Raw genomic sequence first — 18,082 nt, 5'->3', positions numbered from 1 at the left:
CCTCGGAGTTTTTAGCTGGGACAGACCCCTGTAACAAAAGACAAATTAACAAGAGAAAAACAAATAAGTGTTTTAATGTGTGTATTTCATATACACGTGGGATGTACCCAGGGAATGAGTGTATCTCACAGAGATGGCTTAGAAACCCAGCTTATATCTCATCTTCAGCAAAGAGCAATGCGTTTTTAGAGCAGTGACAAGACAAAGGACAGGGACTTTTTGAGTGTCTGGGGTGCAAATCATAGAATGGCAAACAAATGGGGTTTGTGATGTAGATTTCTCTGGTGCCTTCTCCAGGCTGATGCCTTCCAAAGATTTCTTCCCTGGTTGGGAGGGAAGGAGGGACACCGTTTTTAAGTCCTGCTTTTAGGTAGGTGGGGGAGGGGAGAGAGCTATTCTGGCATCTACTTCTCAGTTCAAATTCATCCTTATGTCAAACATGCATGATTTTGAGGAGGCATATTCTGCTTTTCTACATAAAAGACACATTTTCAAAAGAAAAGAACATTAACTGGGTCCAATCCTGAAAAGAACCAGATAGTGAAACTAGTATGCAAGGATTTTAAACTGACTGCTGTAACTCTCCTCCATGAAATAAAACAAAATATGCTTTCAATTCATGAAAAATGAGGAAATGTCAGTAGGGAAGTAAAAGCCATTAAAAAAAGAGTCTCATGGATATTTTAGAATTGATAAATACAATATATGGCATTTAAAAGTTACTGCATGGCCTTAGCAGGGGAATGGAGAAGACTGTCAGTGTCCTGTGAGTTCTGCTTGCCCGCTGCCCACACAGAGCTGCCTTATCAAGATGGGAATCATAATTTGTATTCATACAAAGCCAGCTGAACTGGAGACCGGAGTTTTTTACTCAAATCAGTGTCCCTGAAAACTTGGAATGAGGTTTTTAAAGGATAATTTGGTGGGAGGGGACAAGGGAGTTGGGAGTGCTGATTGGTCAGATCCCAGATGAAATCTTAGGGGTCACAGTGGGTTCTTCTTGCTGTCTTCTGTTCCTGGGTGGGATCACAGAACGGTTGAGCCCGATTACCAGTCTGGATGGCACCAGCTGGTGCATCAGAAGGCAGGGTCTGAAAATATATCTCGAGCACCATTCTTAGGTTTTATAGTAGTGGTGTTTGTTATCCTGAGGAGCAATTGGGGAGGTTTGGAATCTTGTGGCCTCTGGTTGCATGACTCCTACACCATAATTTCTAATCTGGTGGCTAATTTGTTAGTCTTACAAAGGCATTCTGGTCCCCAGGCAAGAAGGGAGTTTGTTTTGAGAAAGGGCTGTTATCTTTGTTTCAAAGTTAAACCATAAATTAAATTCCTCTTAGCCAGCATGGTGGCTCACGCCTGTAATCCCAGCACTTTGGGAGGCCGAGGTGGGTGGATCACTTGAGGTCAGGAGTTCCAGACCAGCCTGGCCAACATGGCAAAACCCCGTCTCTACTAAAAATACAAAAAATTAGTGGGACCTGGTGGTGATACAGCTCTGATGACTGGAGGAACACCAGGGTCCTTTGTCTCACGCTGATTTAGATAAAATGACACAGACACATATCGAGTGGTTTTAAGGAGCAAAGAGTTTAATAGGCAAGAAGGAAGGAAGAAGCTCCCCCTTACAGAGACAGAGGGAGGGGGGCTGCAAGCAGAGAGAGGAAACCCCATGTGTGGTGGGTGGGGAGGAATGGTCAGTTATATTGGGAGGCTGGAGGAGGCAGTGTCTGATTTACATCGGGCCCAGGGGATTGGTTTGACCAGGTATGTCATTCAGGTAGCCCTCAAAATAATTGGCCCTCCCACCCTAGCCTTTTAATATGCAAATGTGGGCCACTATGATGTCCTGCACAGGTGGAGATATCTGGGGGTGGCCATGTTGAGGAGATCTAGTTTTTAATCCACATTAGCATATTAGTACTTGCTAGCCTAGCCCTTCAAGCCGTTTTTCTGCTAGAAAATAAACATTTCTGGAGCTGCTTTTATTACAAGAAAAAAACACCTTACCAAGGACCCCTTATCCTCTCTGTCGCCTAAAATAATTTCTTAATAATTCCTATAATAGTGGCATGCACCTATAATCCCAGCTACTGGGGAGGCTGAGGCAGGAGAATCGCTTGAACCTGGGAGGCAGAGTTTGCAGTAAGCCCAGATAGTGCCACTGCACTCCATCCTGGGCAAGAGAGTGAGACTCTGTCTCTCTCTCTCTCTATATATATGTAATAAAATAAATTCCTCTCAAAGTTAATTCAGCCAACACCCAGGAACGAACAAGGACAGCTTGGAGGTTAGAAGCAAGATAGAGTCTCTTAGGTCAGATCTCTTTCACTGTCATGAGTTTTTCACTGTTACAATTTTTGCAGGAGTGGTTTCAAGACAGAGGAAAGAGAATTAGTAATTAGTGAACTTGAAAATAGATCACTAATTATCCAGCATGCAAAACAGACAAAAAGAATGAAGGGAAAAAGAAAGGCAGGGATTTGGGGACCTGTTAAATTACATCAAACCATCCAGCTGTTGGTAATTGGAATCATAGAGGGGAAGCAGAGGAAGAGTGGGACAGAAAAAGTATTTGAAGAAATAATGGTTGAGAATTTTGCACATTCAATGAAAGATAGAAATTTACAGATGCAGGGCCGGGCGCAGTGGCTCACGCCTGTAATCCCAGCACTTTGGGAGGCCGAGGCGGGCGGATCACGAGGTCAGGAGATCGAGACCATCCTGGCTAACATGGTGAAACCCTGTCTCTACTAAACATACAAAAATTAGCTGGGTGTGGTGGCAGGCGCCTGTAGTCCCAGCTACTTGGGAGGCTGAGGCAGGAGAATGGCGTGAACCTGGGAGGCAGAGCTTGCAGTGAGTCAAGATCACGCCACTGCACTCCAGCCTGGACGACAGAGCAAGACTCCATCTCTAAAAAAATAATTAATTTAAAAAAAAGAAATTTATAGATGCAGAATGCCCCTCAAAACACCAAGAGGAATAAACACAAAGAAGCCCAAATCAAGACAAAGGTAAAGAGCACACCTTGATAGGAGCAGAGGAAAACAACACATTATAGGGCCGGGCGCGGTGGCTCACGCTTGTAATCCCAGCACTTTGGGAGGCCGAGGCAGGCGGATCACGAGGTCAGGAGATCGAGACCACGGTGAAACCCCGTCTCTACTAAAAATACAAAAAAAATTAGCCGGGCGTGGTGGCGGGCGCCTGTAGTCCCAGCTACTTGGAGAGGCTGAGGCAGGAGAATGGCGTGAACCCGGGAGGCGGAGCTTGCAGTGAGCCGAGATCGCGCCACTGCACTCCAGCCCGGGTGACAGAGCAAGACTCCATCTCAAAAAAATAAAAAACACATTATATACAGGGAATTTTACCGACGGCTGATTTTTCGTTAGAAATCACGGAGACAGAGGAGAATGAAATAACATGAAAGTCCTGAAAGAAACTGGTATCCAGAATTCTTTTTTCAGTGAAAATGTCCTTCAAGAATGAAGGCAAATTAAGACATTTTAAGATTAAAACACTACCACCATCACCACCACCATGTAAAATAATTTGTTACAGCAGACTGGGCACGATGGCTTATGCTTGTAATCCCAGCACTTTGTGGGGCAGAGTTGGGAGGATTGCTTGAGCCCAGGAGTCTGAGACCAGCCTGGGCAACATAGTAAAACCCTGTCTCTACACAAAATACAAAAATTAGCCAGCTGTGGTGGTGCACACCTGTAGTCCCAGTTACTTGGGAGGCTAAGGCAGGAGAATTGCTTGACCCTGTGAGGCAGAGGTTGCAGTGAGCCAAGATCATGCCATTGCACTCCAGCCTCGGTGACAGGAGTGAAACCCCATCTGAAAAAAAAAAGCAACAGAGCTGATACCTGATGGAAACTGTCGTGGGTGAGTGGTGACTTTCTGGGCTGGTGATGTGGGGGTGTAAGAATTTACCAAGACAGTTGTTGAGTACAGAAAGGCAGATTTATTAGAGAAAGAAGGAAAAGATGTTGCAAGGAGGTGACAGGCAGGCCAGCGGAAGAGAAGCTGACTGTATGGAAACAAAAGTTTGCTGGAGATTGGTTTTATAGAATGGTGGTGTGGGGTGTGCTGGAGAGCTTTGTGCAGTACCAGTAATGCCAAGGCTGCACTGAGCTAACTTGTAGGTGTCTGGTCGTAAGTTGGGCACAGGAGGGCTACATGTTCTGGACCCTGAAGAAAGACAGACTTTAGCTTATCTGGTTTTTTTTGCTTCCCACTGCTCCCACCAGCATGACTTCTTTTCTCCAATTAGGACTCCACATTTCCCCCATGACAGAGCAACAGTGATAGATCTTTGGCATGTGGGTAAAGGTATCATCTTCCAGCTGCTTCCTGCTGACTAGGTCATAGAGCTGGCCCTACCTAGGATTGTTAGTTGGTCGACAAGTTACATGGGTTATTGTTTTGGATTGTGAAATGTAGGATATTGGACCTTGCTGGAGAAAGGGACTTGTTAGAGATGGAGATTATGTTAGGGTGAAACTGGTGTTCAGCTGAATCCCAGGGAAATTCGTAAAGGTAGCAGGCATTATTGGGGAGAGATTGTTATGCAATTTGCAGCATCATTTGAAGGTGAAACTGATGAACTCTAGAAGATAAAAGTTTGGGTTTTTTTTAAAGCCAGTTACCAAAAAGGCAAAGAAAAACCTTTTGCAGTGTGACTTTTTTTAGAGTGGCGTCCATTTAGTTAACCTGGAAGTTAAACTTGATGGAAAAGTGTTTGAATTTAGACACAGGAAGAGTGTGTTTAGGGTTAGGAGGTTATGAGTATAGCAGGGGAACACATGATTCATAGGAACAGTGTGAGACGTTTTTGATTACATTGAGAATTTAGATAAATATCAAGAAAATCCAGGAGTACAGATTTAAGTTATGTTAGAGGAAAACATTGGTTAATGTTTTCCTTCAAGAAGAAACGTTTTAGCACTAGGCCACAATAACAGAACTGAAGGAAAAAGTTACAGGAGCTGACAAAGACTGCAGAAGAGAGTTACTATCCTAGGCCTCCTCCAGGGGAGAAAAAGCTGAACGCAGTGGGACACAGCAAACTGGGACACAGCAAACATTGAACTTCCAATACATGCTTCTGAGTTTTTTTTTTTTTTTTTAAGAAACTTTTATAAAATTCTGAGTAAAACTTTTTGCAGTTTTATTAAGAGCAGATTAATACCTTAAGAAAACCTTGTTTTAACATAGAGGATTAATGTTAGAAAGACTATCCTAAATAATTTTTTAAAATTATAACCAACTTAATTACATACAAAATTCCTTTTATAAATTCTCCTTCGTGAACCTTTTCATGACTTACACAGACCATTTACGACATACTTGGACTTTGACTTGTTTTAAATATCCTTTTTTAAAAACAACCTTACTTTAAGATAATTATTTACCATACAAGATTTTTTTTCTATAAAATTTCTTTTTATACCCTTCCTTACAGAAAATACCTCTTTTCCTTTTCTTCTTTAACTTTAAATGAGTTTTCAATGTTTGCATATTAGTTGCACCATAAATAATGAGTCTTATCTTAGCACCAGCAACTTAGTAACAACAGATTTAAAGCAGTTAGGAAAAAAAGAGAATAAGAGAGCTTTAGAAGACTCTACATAACTCTGTATTGCAGGTTAACCATTTGAGCTCTGAATTTCTCTTGTAGCTTGTCCATCAGTTTAAAATGTGCACAAAAACGGGCCATAATATGTAACTAGCTGGAGTTCTAAAGAAAATGACAAAATCAGGGGTTAGGATGTTAGAGACTTTTTCCCTTTTAAGGCTTGACCCCTGGATTGAACAGAAAAAGAAGAAAAGAGAAGAAAGGAATGGGCCAGGCACTGTGGCTCACATCTGTAATCCCAGCCCTTTAGGAGGTGGAGGCAGGTGGATCACTTGAGGCCATGAGTTTGAGACCAGGCTGGCCAACATGGTAAAACCCTGTCTCTATTAAAAATACACAAATTAGCCAGGTGTAGTGGTGCATGCCTGTAATCCCAGCTACTTGGGAGGCTGAGGCACGAGAATGGCTTGAACCCAGGAGGCAGAGGCTGCAGTGAGCCAAGATGGTGCCACTACATTCCAGCCTGGGCAACAGAGAGACTCTGTTAAAGAAAGGAATGGAGAGGAAAGAGTTAAGCTTTACAGGAGGACTTGTGAGCCATCCAGCCATTGCAAGGTGTGGGGCCAGCCCCTTTACTGCTTTCCTTTATCCTTTATCTCCATCAGTCAGGGAGAGCCTTGACACCTCAGACCTACATGGTATAGGATGAATTTTTCCCATCTCTTCAAGTCACCACTTAAGGTGAGCTGTTTTCAACTGGAGCAGAGAGCCCCTTCAGCTCAAGGCTTTCAGGGGTTGGGATTCTGTCCTGGGAGCCCTTTGGTCCTCAGGCCTCGTTTCCAGTGGCTGAGCTTGTGGCAAAGGGCACAAGTCGGGTGGAGCTTTTCCCGTTTATCTCATTGAGGGCCGTTTGACTTTGAGTGGCCTGGCCCTCTCCACTGGTAGCAGTCATTTGGAGGAGTATCCTTAGGGAAACCTGGAGGGGGCCGGGGGCTTTAGAACAGCCAACAGTTGAGCCTGCCTCTGCCTCTTGTTTCTGTGTTTTTCTTTTTCTTTTTCTTTTCTTTGCCCTGTCCTCCTTATTCTGCTTTGGTTCTAAAAGACTAAGGAAGCGAATTTGATGTTTTTCTGCATAGGAGCCATGCTGTGTTACACAAGAAAGTTAGACATTTGTTTTTGAGGATCTTGGGGTTGAATTCATTCCAGTTTTAAAAAATTACAGCCTAGAGGTGAGTCTGCAGGAATAGATGGGGTCTGTCCCATGGTGGGACTGGAAAAGGTGTCACTCGGGGCTGACTGAACTGCAGTTTCTCTTAGGTCATCCTGCCAATGAAGAGGGTTCCGCTCATGTCCACTGAGGGACTCTTAAGACCATCAGAATAAATTAACAAAGACCTAACTATGTGTTACACAAGAGATGGACTTTAAATATAAAGAAAAATGTTGAAAGTGAATGGATGGCCAAGTAAGCAAGCAGTGGGCATCTGAAAACTTAGTGACTATGTGTGAAATGTCCCATAAAATAGCTCTTAGGGCAAGCAGGTAAAGAGGGTATTTGGTTTTGATACTTATGTTAATTAATTTTGTCCTGAATGTAGCAAAAGGTTTTTGAATCAGGAATTTATTCCTATTTACCTGATGACAAATAACCAGTGGGCAGTTCCCGGGTCCCAGTTCTCATCTGTGGTACAGTGCAGTGCAGGTAGGGTATGATGGCCTTCGTCGGCAAAGCCGGTATTGTAGATAAGGAAAGAAGGAAAGTAAATTGTCTGTGCTTTTTATAAAAGGGGAAAAGGCAGTTGTCTCCCCTTCCCTTTCTGAGAGAGTCTCATTAGCATCATCTTTCTTTAATCTTTTCAGAATGTACATAAATGTCTGTATGGAAAAGATGAGCCCATTGTCTTCAGTTTTACAAGTCAGAAATGTCTCCTGGTTCTGGGGCCTCATGCACTTTGAAATGTGAACATGCACATCCAGGGTTGAGGAAACTTCTCTGGAGTTCACACTCTGCAAACCTTAGTTCCTAAGGTTTACTTTTAGTCCAGAATCCCAAATTTCAGTAGGATTTGCCCTCAAAGCCCTAATTGTGCAGAAACCTAAAAGTATTTTCTTTACAATCTCACAGAAGGACATTTCATTATGAAACTGAGTCGGTTTGTCAGGAAGACCTACTAGCCATTAATTTGCCTATGCTTAATAACAGAACTTCAAAATATATGAAAGCAAAAAGAGAGAGAGAGTTAAAGGGAGAAATAATTCCATAATCATATTGGGAGGTTTCTGACCAATTAATAGAGCAAGTAGTTTTTTAAAAATCAGCAAAGGTGGGCCAGGTGCAGTGGCTCATGCGTATAATCCCAGCACTTTGAGAGGCCGAGGCGGGTGGATCACTTGAAGTCAGGTGTTCAAGACCAGCCTGGCCAACATGGTGAAACCCCATCTCTACTAAAAATACAAAAATTAGTCGGGTGTGGTGGCGGGTGCTTGTAATCTCAGTTACTCAGGAGGCTGAGGCAGGAGAATCGCTTGAAGCCGGGAAGCAGAGGTTGCAGTGAGCCAAGATCGTACCATTGCACTCCAGCCTGGGTGACGAGCGAAACTCTGTCTCACCCCATCTCTACCAAAAATACAAAAATTAGCCGGGCATGGTGGCAAGCACCTGTAGTCCCAGCTACTCGGGAGGCTGAGGCAGAAGAATCTCTTGAACCCAGGAGGTGGAGGTTGCAGTGAGCTGAGATCATACCACTGCACTCCAGCCTGAGCGACAGAGCAAAACTGTCTCAAAAAAAAAAAAATCAGCAAAGGTAGGAAAGATCTTAACAACACTGTCAGCTACATTATTTAAGAATATTGCATATTTCTCTTGGGAGAGACTGCCAACAATGAATAAGAATACCTGTTTTGTTTGCTCTTAGTCTTGGGACTTAATTCTTTTTATATATATATTTTTTAATCTGGTAAGAAATCCATAGTACTTGTTTTTATTTGTATTTCATTAGTCACTGAGTGATTGAACATTTTTTTGTGTATGCTTATCATTTGTTTTTTCTTTTGTATGAGGATGTTAATAATTTGGGGTCTAGTTATGTATTATGTTTATTGTTGATTTATATCTTATATTCCATGTATTTCCCCTTTGTCATTAACTTTTAAACCATCTTTCTGATGTTCTTTATCTTACAGAAGTTGAAATGTTTGTATAGTTAAATCCATCCATTTTTTCTTTTTTGTTTTAATTCTTTGATTTCTGCAAGTTGTTTTTTGTGATTCTACTTATGAGTTATAGTCTAAATAGGGTATTATCTCATTAAAAAAAGTAACCTTATAAAAACCAAGATAGACTCCAACCAATGATACACTGAGATGGTCCAAGGAAAGTAACTTCTGTCTGTTATGTTTGTACAACTTAGACTTTAAAGTATTTATTGCAACATTGTCCCATTCTTGTGCAGTTAGTTGTCTCTTCTTTTGGATCTCAGATCATTCATAATTTCGTAAGACGGATCCAGACCAAAATTAAAGATCTTCTGCAGCAAATGGAAGAAGGGCTGAAGACAGCTGATCCCCATGACTGCTCTGCTTATACTGGCTGGACAGGTGAGACTGTGGGGTCTAAATCACTGATACGTTTTATTCTTAGATTATGAGATGTAAGACTTGACTGAAATTTTCTTCTCTTTTAAAATGGTAAAGATTTGGCCAGGCGCCATGGCTGATGCCTGTAATCCCAGCACATTTGAAGGCCGAGGCAGGTGGATCACCTGAGCTTAGGAGTTCGAGACCAGCTTGGCCAACATGGTGAAATCCCGTTTCTACTAAAAATACAAAAATTAGCCAGGTGTAGTGTCGGGCACCTGTAATCCCAGCTACTTGGGAGGCTGAGGCAGGAAAATTGCTTGAACCTGGGAAGCGGAGGTTGCAGTGAGCCGAGATTGTGCCACTGCACTCCAGCCTGAGCCACAGAGTGAGACTCCATCTCAAAAAAATAAAATGGTAAAGATTTTGTATCTTTTTTTTTTTTGAGACAGAGTCTCACTCTGTTGCCTGGGCTAGAGTACAGTGGTGCAGTCACAGCTCTCTGCAGCCTTGACCTCTTGGGCTCAAACCATCCTCCTGCCTCAGCCTCCTGTGTAGCTGGGACCACAGGCACATGCCACGACACCTGGCTAATTTTTTGATTTTTTGTAAAGACGGAGTCTCACTATGTTGCCGAGGTTGGTCTCAAATTCCTGGGCTCAAGCAATCCTCCTGCCTCAGCCTCCCAAAGTGCTGGGGTTACAGGCGTGAGCCACCATGCCTGGCTGATTTTATACCTTTTAATTGAGGTCTTGCTCTGCGTCTTCAATGATGAGATGATTTGGAATTTTATTTCTGAAGAAATGCTTTCTTCCTGAAGTTTGAACTTTAATATCTAGTGTGTCTTTTTTTATAACATTATTTATTTAACCTAATATATAGCTGTCTATGAAAATGTGTAACTATTAAGAGCAGACTTTCCCTAGGGTCAGTTTTAAAGGATTCTTTGCTGCTCTGGTCATTGTGACAGGCTGTGGTGAGTGGTCTCTCTGTTCTGTGATATAAACTAACTATCCTACTGCCTGTACTCATTTGACTCATTTGTGCACATAAATGTTTTTATTTTTATTTTAATGATAACAACCAATAATACACTTCACATCAAAAAATGTAATTGAAAAATTAACTTGCCTTAACTAATCTTTGCATTCTTATTATTTTACCCAGTATTCAGAACATTCTAATAATTATTCAGGGAATATAAAGGATATAAAAGATGACCTTGTTCTCAGGGATTAGACTGAAGTCCAAATTGCTAATGACAATTTATATACAGATTTAGAGTGATTTCTTGCTGAATTCTTGTAGCTTAATTATAACAAACAGCATAGGCCAGGTGTGGTGGCTCAAACCTGTAATCCAAAGCACTTTGGGAGGCCAAAGATGGCAGATCACTTGAGCTCAGGAGTTCAAGACCAGCCTGGGCAACATGGCAAAACCTGTCTCTACTAAAAATACGAAAATTAGCTGGGCGTAGTGGCATGGGCCTATAGTCCCAGCTACTGGGAAGGTTGAAGCAGGAGAATCAATTGAGCCCAGAGGTGGAGGTTGTAGTGAGCTGAGATCACATCATTACACTCCAGTCTGGGCAACAGGAGTGAGACCCTGTCTCAAAAAGAAAAAAACAAGCAAACCAAAAACCAAAAAAAAACAGCATAGACAGAGATATACATGTTAGAGCCACCATAAACCAAACATGGGCCCTTGATAATATTGTATTTGTATTTATATTTACATTCATTTTTGTGAATATTGTATTTATATTTACATTCATTTTTGTGATGCTTATTATTTGCCTGTTATGCATGCAACATTTACATAATGACATCACATATTTCAAACTTATAAACTTATTTCAAACTTCACACCTATAAACCCAGACAGACATGGAGCCCGTTCACTTACAGGGCCAAAGATATCTTAAATGTAATAAAATTAGATAATTGTGGCTAACCTGAAGTAAAATACAAAGAATAAGGATATTTTGGAAGGAAAATAACATAGCTATTAGTCACAATGGGTTTCCCCTAAAAAGTCTTTTACTTACAGCTTTTTCGCTTGTTGAAAAAGGGTTTCTAAACCCCTGATTGTTAGGTTCCAAACTGGCTATGCATTACAATTACCAAGAGAACTTTGTAAGAAACTGCAGTTCTCAGCCTCCAGCCTAGAAGAGTTACATTAGAAACTCTAGAGGTGGGTTCCAGAAATCAGTATTGCTTAAAAATCCCTAGCCGTTGCTGTCTTTAGGAATCATCATGGAAGTATTTGGTTTCAGTGATTTAAAATAATAGGGTTTAGGGGTTCAGGCAGATGTGTGGAATCCACCTAGACCCATACCTCCCCTAAACTGTGTATACAATATAAGAAGAAGGCTGGGCACAGTGGCTCACACCTGTAATCCCAGCACTTTGGGAGATGGTGGTGGGAGGATGGTTTGAGGCCAGGAGTTTGAGACCAGCCTGGGCAACATAACAAGACCCCATCTCTAAAATTAGCTGGGCACAGTGGTAAACACCTGTAGTCCCAACTACTCAGGAGGCTGAGGCAGGAGGATGGCTCAAGCCCAGGAGGTCGAGGCTGCAGTGAGCCATGATTACCCTGCTGCACTCCAGCCTGGGTGACAGAGTGAGACCCTGTCTCAACAAAAGAAAAAGGAAGAAGAATGAATGAAGCACCCACAACTTATCCCTTTAGCAAAACTTTGAGACAGAAAACACACAAGTCATGTTGGGTAAAAAAACAAGCAGCATCCAGAACGAATGTGGAGAGCCATGGTGTGCAGGGAGGAAGCCCAGGGTCCAGGCATGGCCGAATCACCACGACCCCACCTACCCTCCCAGAATCAGCAGATAGCTATTCCAGGCAGAGTGGGCCACAGCCTTAGTGGGAACTTTTGTGGGCACATCCGAGTGCAGAGCGGGCAGGCAGTGCCAGGAGAAGCTGGGAATAAAGGCATGGAAAGTGCACAGGGAATGGGGTTGGAGAGCTGTAGAACAGGCATGGCTTGCAGAGAAGCAGGCTTAGCTTGCAAGGTGGAGTAGCATCCTTGCCGGCCCCCGCTGACAGCGTAGGGAAGGAAGGAAGCAGCAGCAATGGGCACTCCTGATACAAGGAAGGGTCTGAGAGTCAGGAAATCTGGCCACCAGACTCCCTGTATGTAACATACACTGTTCGGATAAAAGTTGGGAAAGCTATATTAACCATTTTCCCCTTCCAGGGATTTGTCTTATTAATAGTTGATATAGAAAAATGCAATTTTAAGAAAAAATATAATTATTTTATCCATAATATAAAGAAGAAAAATAAAAATTTCTCAATGGAGGGAGAAAAACGCACCAGGAAAATGTCACTACAAAGTGGAGAAAAATTGACAGTACTTTCAACATTGATTTTGTAACTTAGTTAAGCAGTGAGTTCACAAAGCGGAGGTAAAGACACTCAGAGCAGAGATGGCTAGACAGTAAGAGCATGTGAAGTAAGAATTGACAGACTAAGAAAAGAAATTTAAGGAAAAGATAAAAAATCATTTCAGAAATGAAACCAAAGAGCAAGGAGCGAAAGAAAGAGCTGATCCCACAGAGAGCACGGGGGCAGAGTGTCCTTGTGTCTAGGAAGGGTGTCATAAATGTTTGCTTAATAAGTGACTAAATGAAACTATCAAGGAAAAAAAGCAAAGAGAAAGAAAAATAAAGAGAGACCTCAGTTTTCCAGTCTAGCACATAAGGAGTTTACAAGTCACCATTGCATCCTGGCAAGTAAAAAGCTGAACAAAGTGAAAACTAAACAGCTCTTCTTAGCTCCATCAGAGAAGTGAGGTCACAGGGGCAAACTGCTCCACCAAAAACTGGCGAAACAGGTGGATGCCGAGAATTACAGTCGTGCATCTCTTCACATCACGGATGAGTTCTGAGAAACACATCATTGGGCAGTTTCATTGTGCAGACATCATAGAGGTGCTCACACACACCTAGATTGTGTAGCCAACTACACCCCTGTGCTCTATGAGACAGCCTGTTGCTCCTAGGCTGCAAAGCTGTACAGCATTACTGCACTGAATACTGTAGCAATTGTAACACAATGGTGTTTCTGTATCTAAACATAGCTAGATATAGAAAAGGTACAGTAAAAATATGGTATTATGATTATGATCTTATGGGACTGTGCCTGTGCAGTTTGTTGTTGACCGAAACTTTAAATATGAATTGTGGGGGCTCACTGTGGACAAGCCAGAGAGACTAAAAACTGGATGGGGACCCAGTCATAGGGGGCTCTCACACTTTTGTGAACTTTACCTCTAGGAGCTCTACCAGGTCTTCATGGTGAATGTCAGAGACAACTCCCCTCATGCTTCTCATAGGTTCGGGGGAAGGAACCATACTGAATTCCATCAGAGCCTTCTGTTCTTGACAAGGCCTGCCCTCTGGAGAAATTGCTTTACCGGAGCCTCTCCTGCAAGGGGTTTATCGCAGCCCCGCCTACCCAGAGCAAGGGAGATGTCTAGCTCCAGCTGGTTCTAGCTTTCAGCATTGGGGAAGGGAGATAATCAGCTGCAGCTTCTGCTGGCCATCCTGGACAACTGAGAGTGTGGGGATGGGAGGCACTGGTGCAGTTCATAGTCCAAAGGCACAGGCTGGCCAGAAGGTTGAGCCTGCTCACAGGCGTGTGCTCCCCAGCACCTCCCACCACATCCCTAAGGCCTGTTCATTCCAGCTCCTTTTACCTAGTGCAACGTGTCCGCCTGCCAACAAAAAATGACAAAGCATGATGACCTTTTTTTTTTTACTTTTCCTGTTACCATTTACTTTAAAATACTGAAGCATTAGGTTTTTAGGTTCATAGGTTAATCAGATCAGCATCCTATTTTTAGAGATTTCTGAGTCAATCAGGGAATACTCATTTGTAAGCCTTTATAGTGATTATTATGTTTGAAATTTGTAGGTATTTAACTTTTACTGTCTGTTTCCTGTATGCTTATACTTTTTGAATACAGAAAACATGCTCTCAGGGAGATGATAAGCAACTCATGCAGAATAATTTTTTTTCAGAGCTTCCAAATATTCTACTTTCATATCTGTTTGACTCAACATCTTTAAAGAAATGGATAATGATGAAAGACTCCAAAAAGTGTTAAGGATTAATTTGAAAGAGAAGTTATATACCCTGAATTGAAGAAAGAAGCAGCTAGATATTTGGAGAAATTTAAAAAGTAAAATGAGGCCGGGTGCAGTGGTTCACACCTGTTAATCCCAGCACTTTGGGAGGCTGAAGTGGGCGGATCACGAAGTCAGGAGTTCGAGACCAGCCTGACCAACATGGTGAAAACCCGTCTCTACTGAAAATACGAAAAGTAGCTGGGCATGGTGGCACGTGCCTGTAATCCCAGCTACTCAGGAGGCTGAGGCAGGAGAATCACTTGAACCCGGGAGGCAGAGGTTGCAGTGAGCCGAGATCACGCTACTGCACTCCAGCCTGGGCAACAGAGCGAGACTCTGTCTCAAAAAAAAAAAAGTAAAATGAAAAATAGTAAAAGTCAGAGTAGGATATTAGACAAAGACTAGAATATTGAAGAACCTCAACTTAAACATGAAAGAAACGTTTCGTTTGCCCTTTTCACCAGCATGTCATTTCTGTCAATCCTTGTTCCTATAAAAGACTTTAGTGAATAAATATTTATACTTTTTTTTTTTTTTTTTTTTTACTTAGCTGTCATATTGTCTTCTCGAACCCAGATGTAAGGACATGCTTCTTTAAGAAGCCATATAGGCCCTTCTCTGGAGATTCTCAGATTCATTTGAAGATATGAGTCTGTTCTTTATCCAGAATAGAAAGGTTGGTGGGTGGTGAACCACACACGCCCATTGTACTGGTCGCCTTACTCTGTACTGTGTGGCGGCTCCAGAAATGGCGAGTTCACTCACCAGTTGGTTGGTCAGTTGTAGGGTTGTTCACTAAAGAACATTGAAAAATTGGGAAAAATAGAAAAAAATAGGAAGAAGAGAGTATAAAGTTCAGAAAAGCAATCATTTGGGATAACATAGGAGAAATTATTTTACAAGAAGTAAAAAGAAGAAGATCCAAGTTAGGATCTACAAGGGAGAATGAATACAACCTTGGAATGAATGAAAAGTAACTGAGGATGAGCAGGAAGTGATGTATCTTCTGTTGTCTGTGAATAAGAGGTATTAAATCACTGTGCCAGGACAAGCACCAAGATAACATGTACAAACTTGGTTTCTGTTCTTTCCTCCCTGATTTCTCTGTCTTGGTTTTATTTTGTTTATTCATTTTTAAGAAATGTATGAAATGTATTGTTTTGGTGTTACCCCTTTGGAAACATAGATTTATGTAGAAGAAGGTATTTTGTGTAATTACAAATAATGGCCTGAAGATAAAAGGGAAAGATAATAATGCTTTTCTTTTGGGGTGGGAAATTATTCCAGGCATAGCCCTTTTGTACCTGCAGTTGTACCGAGTCACATGTGACCAAACCTACCTGCTCCGATCCCTGGATTATGTAAAAAGAACACTTCGGAATCTGAATGGCCGCAGGGTCACCTTCCTCTGTGGGGATGCTGGGCCCCTGGCTGTTGGAGCTGTGATTTATCACAAACTCAGAAGTGACTGTGAGTCCCAGGAATGCGTCACAAAGTGAGTTTTAGAACTGGAAACATTTTCTCCCAATTCCCAGTGGAAGCTCTTGCTGTAGAAAGATATTCAGAAAGGAAACTATTTTTCCATTCATCCATTGTTGTAAACAGATCGCTCCAAAATGTTAATCTTGAGCGTAGTGGTGGGATCATATGCCCTCTTTTTATCCAAGCATGTGTGTGCCTTAATTTTGGGAAGAATAAATATATTTCTTTATTTTAACCATCTTTCCTAAGCAATTTTTTTGTTTTCTTCAATGCATGAAAATTAGCTTACCTGCTTTAGATTCACCATAATAACTAAACTGATGTTAGGTTCAACCCTTAAGTAACTGATTAGATATGCTAATGATGGAACAATTAGGGAATGTAAACTTTTACTGCACCTATTGGTTTACATTCTTTCTTGAAGAAGCAGAAATCACGGTTCATTCCTAGGGTCTGGTAGAGTATCTGGCACGTGCTAGTCAGTTAATGTTTGAAAGATAAGATGACGCTGGGTATGGCGGCATGTGCTAGTAGTTCTATTAACTTGGGAGGCTGAGGCAGGAGGATCACTTGAGCTCAGGAGTTCAAGGCTGCGGTGAGCCATCATCCTGCCACTGCACACCAGCCAGGGCAACAGAGCAAGACCCTGTCTCTAAAGAAAAAGAAAGAAAAAAGAAAGACAGAATGACAGTCTAATTCCCAAGCATTGGTGACATTGCAGTCCTTTTTTTTTTTTCCAAGATGGAATTTCGCTCTTGTTGCCCAGGCTGGAGTGCAATGGCGCGATCTCAGCTCACTGCAACATCCGCCTCCTGGGTTCAAGGGATTCTCCTGCCTCAGCCTCCAAAGTAGCTGGGATTACAGGCATGTGCCACCACACCCAGCTAATTTTGCATTTTTAGTAGAGATGGGGTTTCACCGTGTTGGTCAGGCTGGTCTTGAACTCCTGACCTCAGGTGATCCACCTACCTCGGCCTCCCAAAGTGCTGGGATTACAGGCGTGAGCCACCATGCCCGGCCTGCAGTACCATTTTTATTTAAATTTTAAATCACTTCTGTTTACTTCTGGATTTCAAAATAAAATTTTATGGTTTAAAATAGATGTAAAGGTAGAAATTAACACAAAGATGTTTTGTTTTTAATTTTGACATTCAAAAGGGGACTAGTAAACTGGAGACATTTTTGTTGTGTTCTGGATTTGGAAGTATTTTTAAAAATCATAGTTTTAAATTTAAAATAAATAACAGGTAATTCCTAAAGCAACAGGGTTAGTGTTTCAGGAAGAAGTACTTTAGACTTCCACTGGGAAAAAATTAATTTTTCTTATTGGTTAGACTTTTGCAGCTCCAGAGATCGGTTGTCTGCCAAGATTCAGACCTTCCTGATGAGCTGCTTTATGGACGGGCAGGTTATCTGTATGCCTTACTGTACCTGAACACAGAGATAGGTCCAGGCACCGTGTGTGAGTCAGCTATTAAAGAGGTACTATGGGGTGTGGGTAACTATGGGCGTCTCTACCATTCAAACCTATTTGCTAGCGTTGAGTTGTATTAATAGCTGGACTTTGCTTCTGGGTAGCATTACTTTTTTAAAGCAACTCATCAAAAGTAAGAAATAGTCCCTGTTTTTTTCTAGGAACATTAACAAAAAAACTGCACTCTCTTTCATCTTTTATTAATTTATCTGTTTTTACTGGAGCTAAACAACAGCAGCTTCAGAAAGTTAGAATGTTTATTTATCTTTCATGAGATGTCTCAGCTGGTAAGCATTTCAGGCTGGTATGAGTGGGGACCAGCTTCTTCTGTCTCATTCTGTCTTATCCTAGGGGCATACCCTTATTTGCAGGACCAAAGCTAGTTTAGCCCCTCAGCCAATGAAGGGAAAAGAGCAGGTGGAGGCAACACAGCTTCCTTGTTAGGGACTCAGTCTCCAAGTTGCCCACTTTACTTCTGCTCCCATCCCAGTGCCAGAACTTCATCAAGTGTCTGTGTTCAGCGGTCTCTAACTAGGGAGCCAGATGCCCAGCTAAAACTTGGAATACTTTCCCAAAAAGAATGAGAGGAGATAGACGTGAGGAAACAGTCATCCCAGACATGATATTCTTTTGATCTAACTGAAATCCTTCATGCCACAGCATACCCCATATCATTAGCCTTTTATAAATAAAGCCAGTTCCTCCAGCCTTTCCTGATAGGTGTATGTGCTGCTCTTTTGGGGAAAAATACTGCAGCTACGAAGCAACTAAGAAATCCAAAACAGTTTTATAAGAAGTTTTTCTAGATTT

The 18,082-nt window shown here is 41.9% G+C and overlaps 1 protein-coding gene across 3 annotated transcripts in view; it reads left to right on the top strand.

Annotated features, from left to right (window-relative positions):
- Positions 1-18,082, top strand: part of LANCL2 (LanC like glutathione S-transferase 2) — a 69,220-nt gene that overhangs the window by 15,797 nt on the left and 35,341 nt on the right. For all 3 annotated transcript variants that reach the window (XM_032758022.2, XM_058444754.1, XM_032758023.2), the window contains 3 exons: positions 9,067-9,184; positions 15,604-15,811; positions 17,133-17,280. In XM_032758022.2, the coding sequence (XP_032613913.1) occupies positions 9,067-9,184; positions 15,604-15,811; positions 17,133-17,280 (474 nt within the window). The remainder of the gene's footprint in view (positions 1-9,066; positions 9,185-15,603; positions 15,812-17,132; positions 17,281-18,082) is intronic.

Source organism: Hylobates moloch, unplaced genomic scaffold, assembly GCF_009828535.3.
Source record: "Hylobates moloch isolate HMO894 unplaced genomic scaffold, HMol_V3 SCAFFOLD_1, whole genome shotgun sequence".
NCBI classification, from domain to species: domain Eukaryota; kingdom Metazoa; phylum Chordata; class Mammalia; order Primates; family Hylobatidae; genus Hylobates; species Hylobates moloch.
Note: the sequence above shows the minus strand (reverse complement) of the source record. Positions and strands in the feature narration are given on the sequence as shown.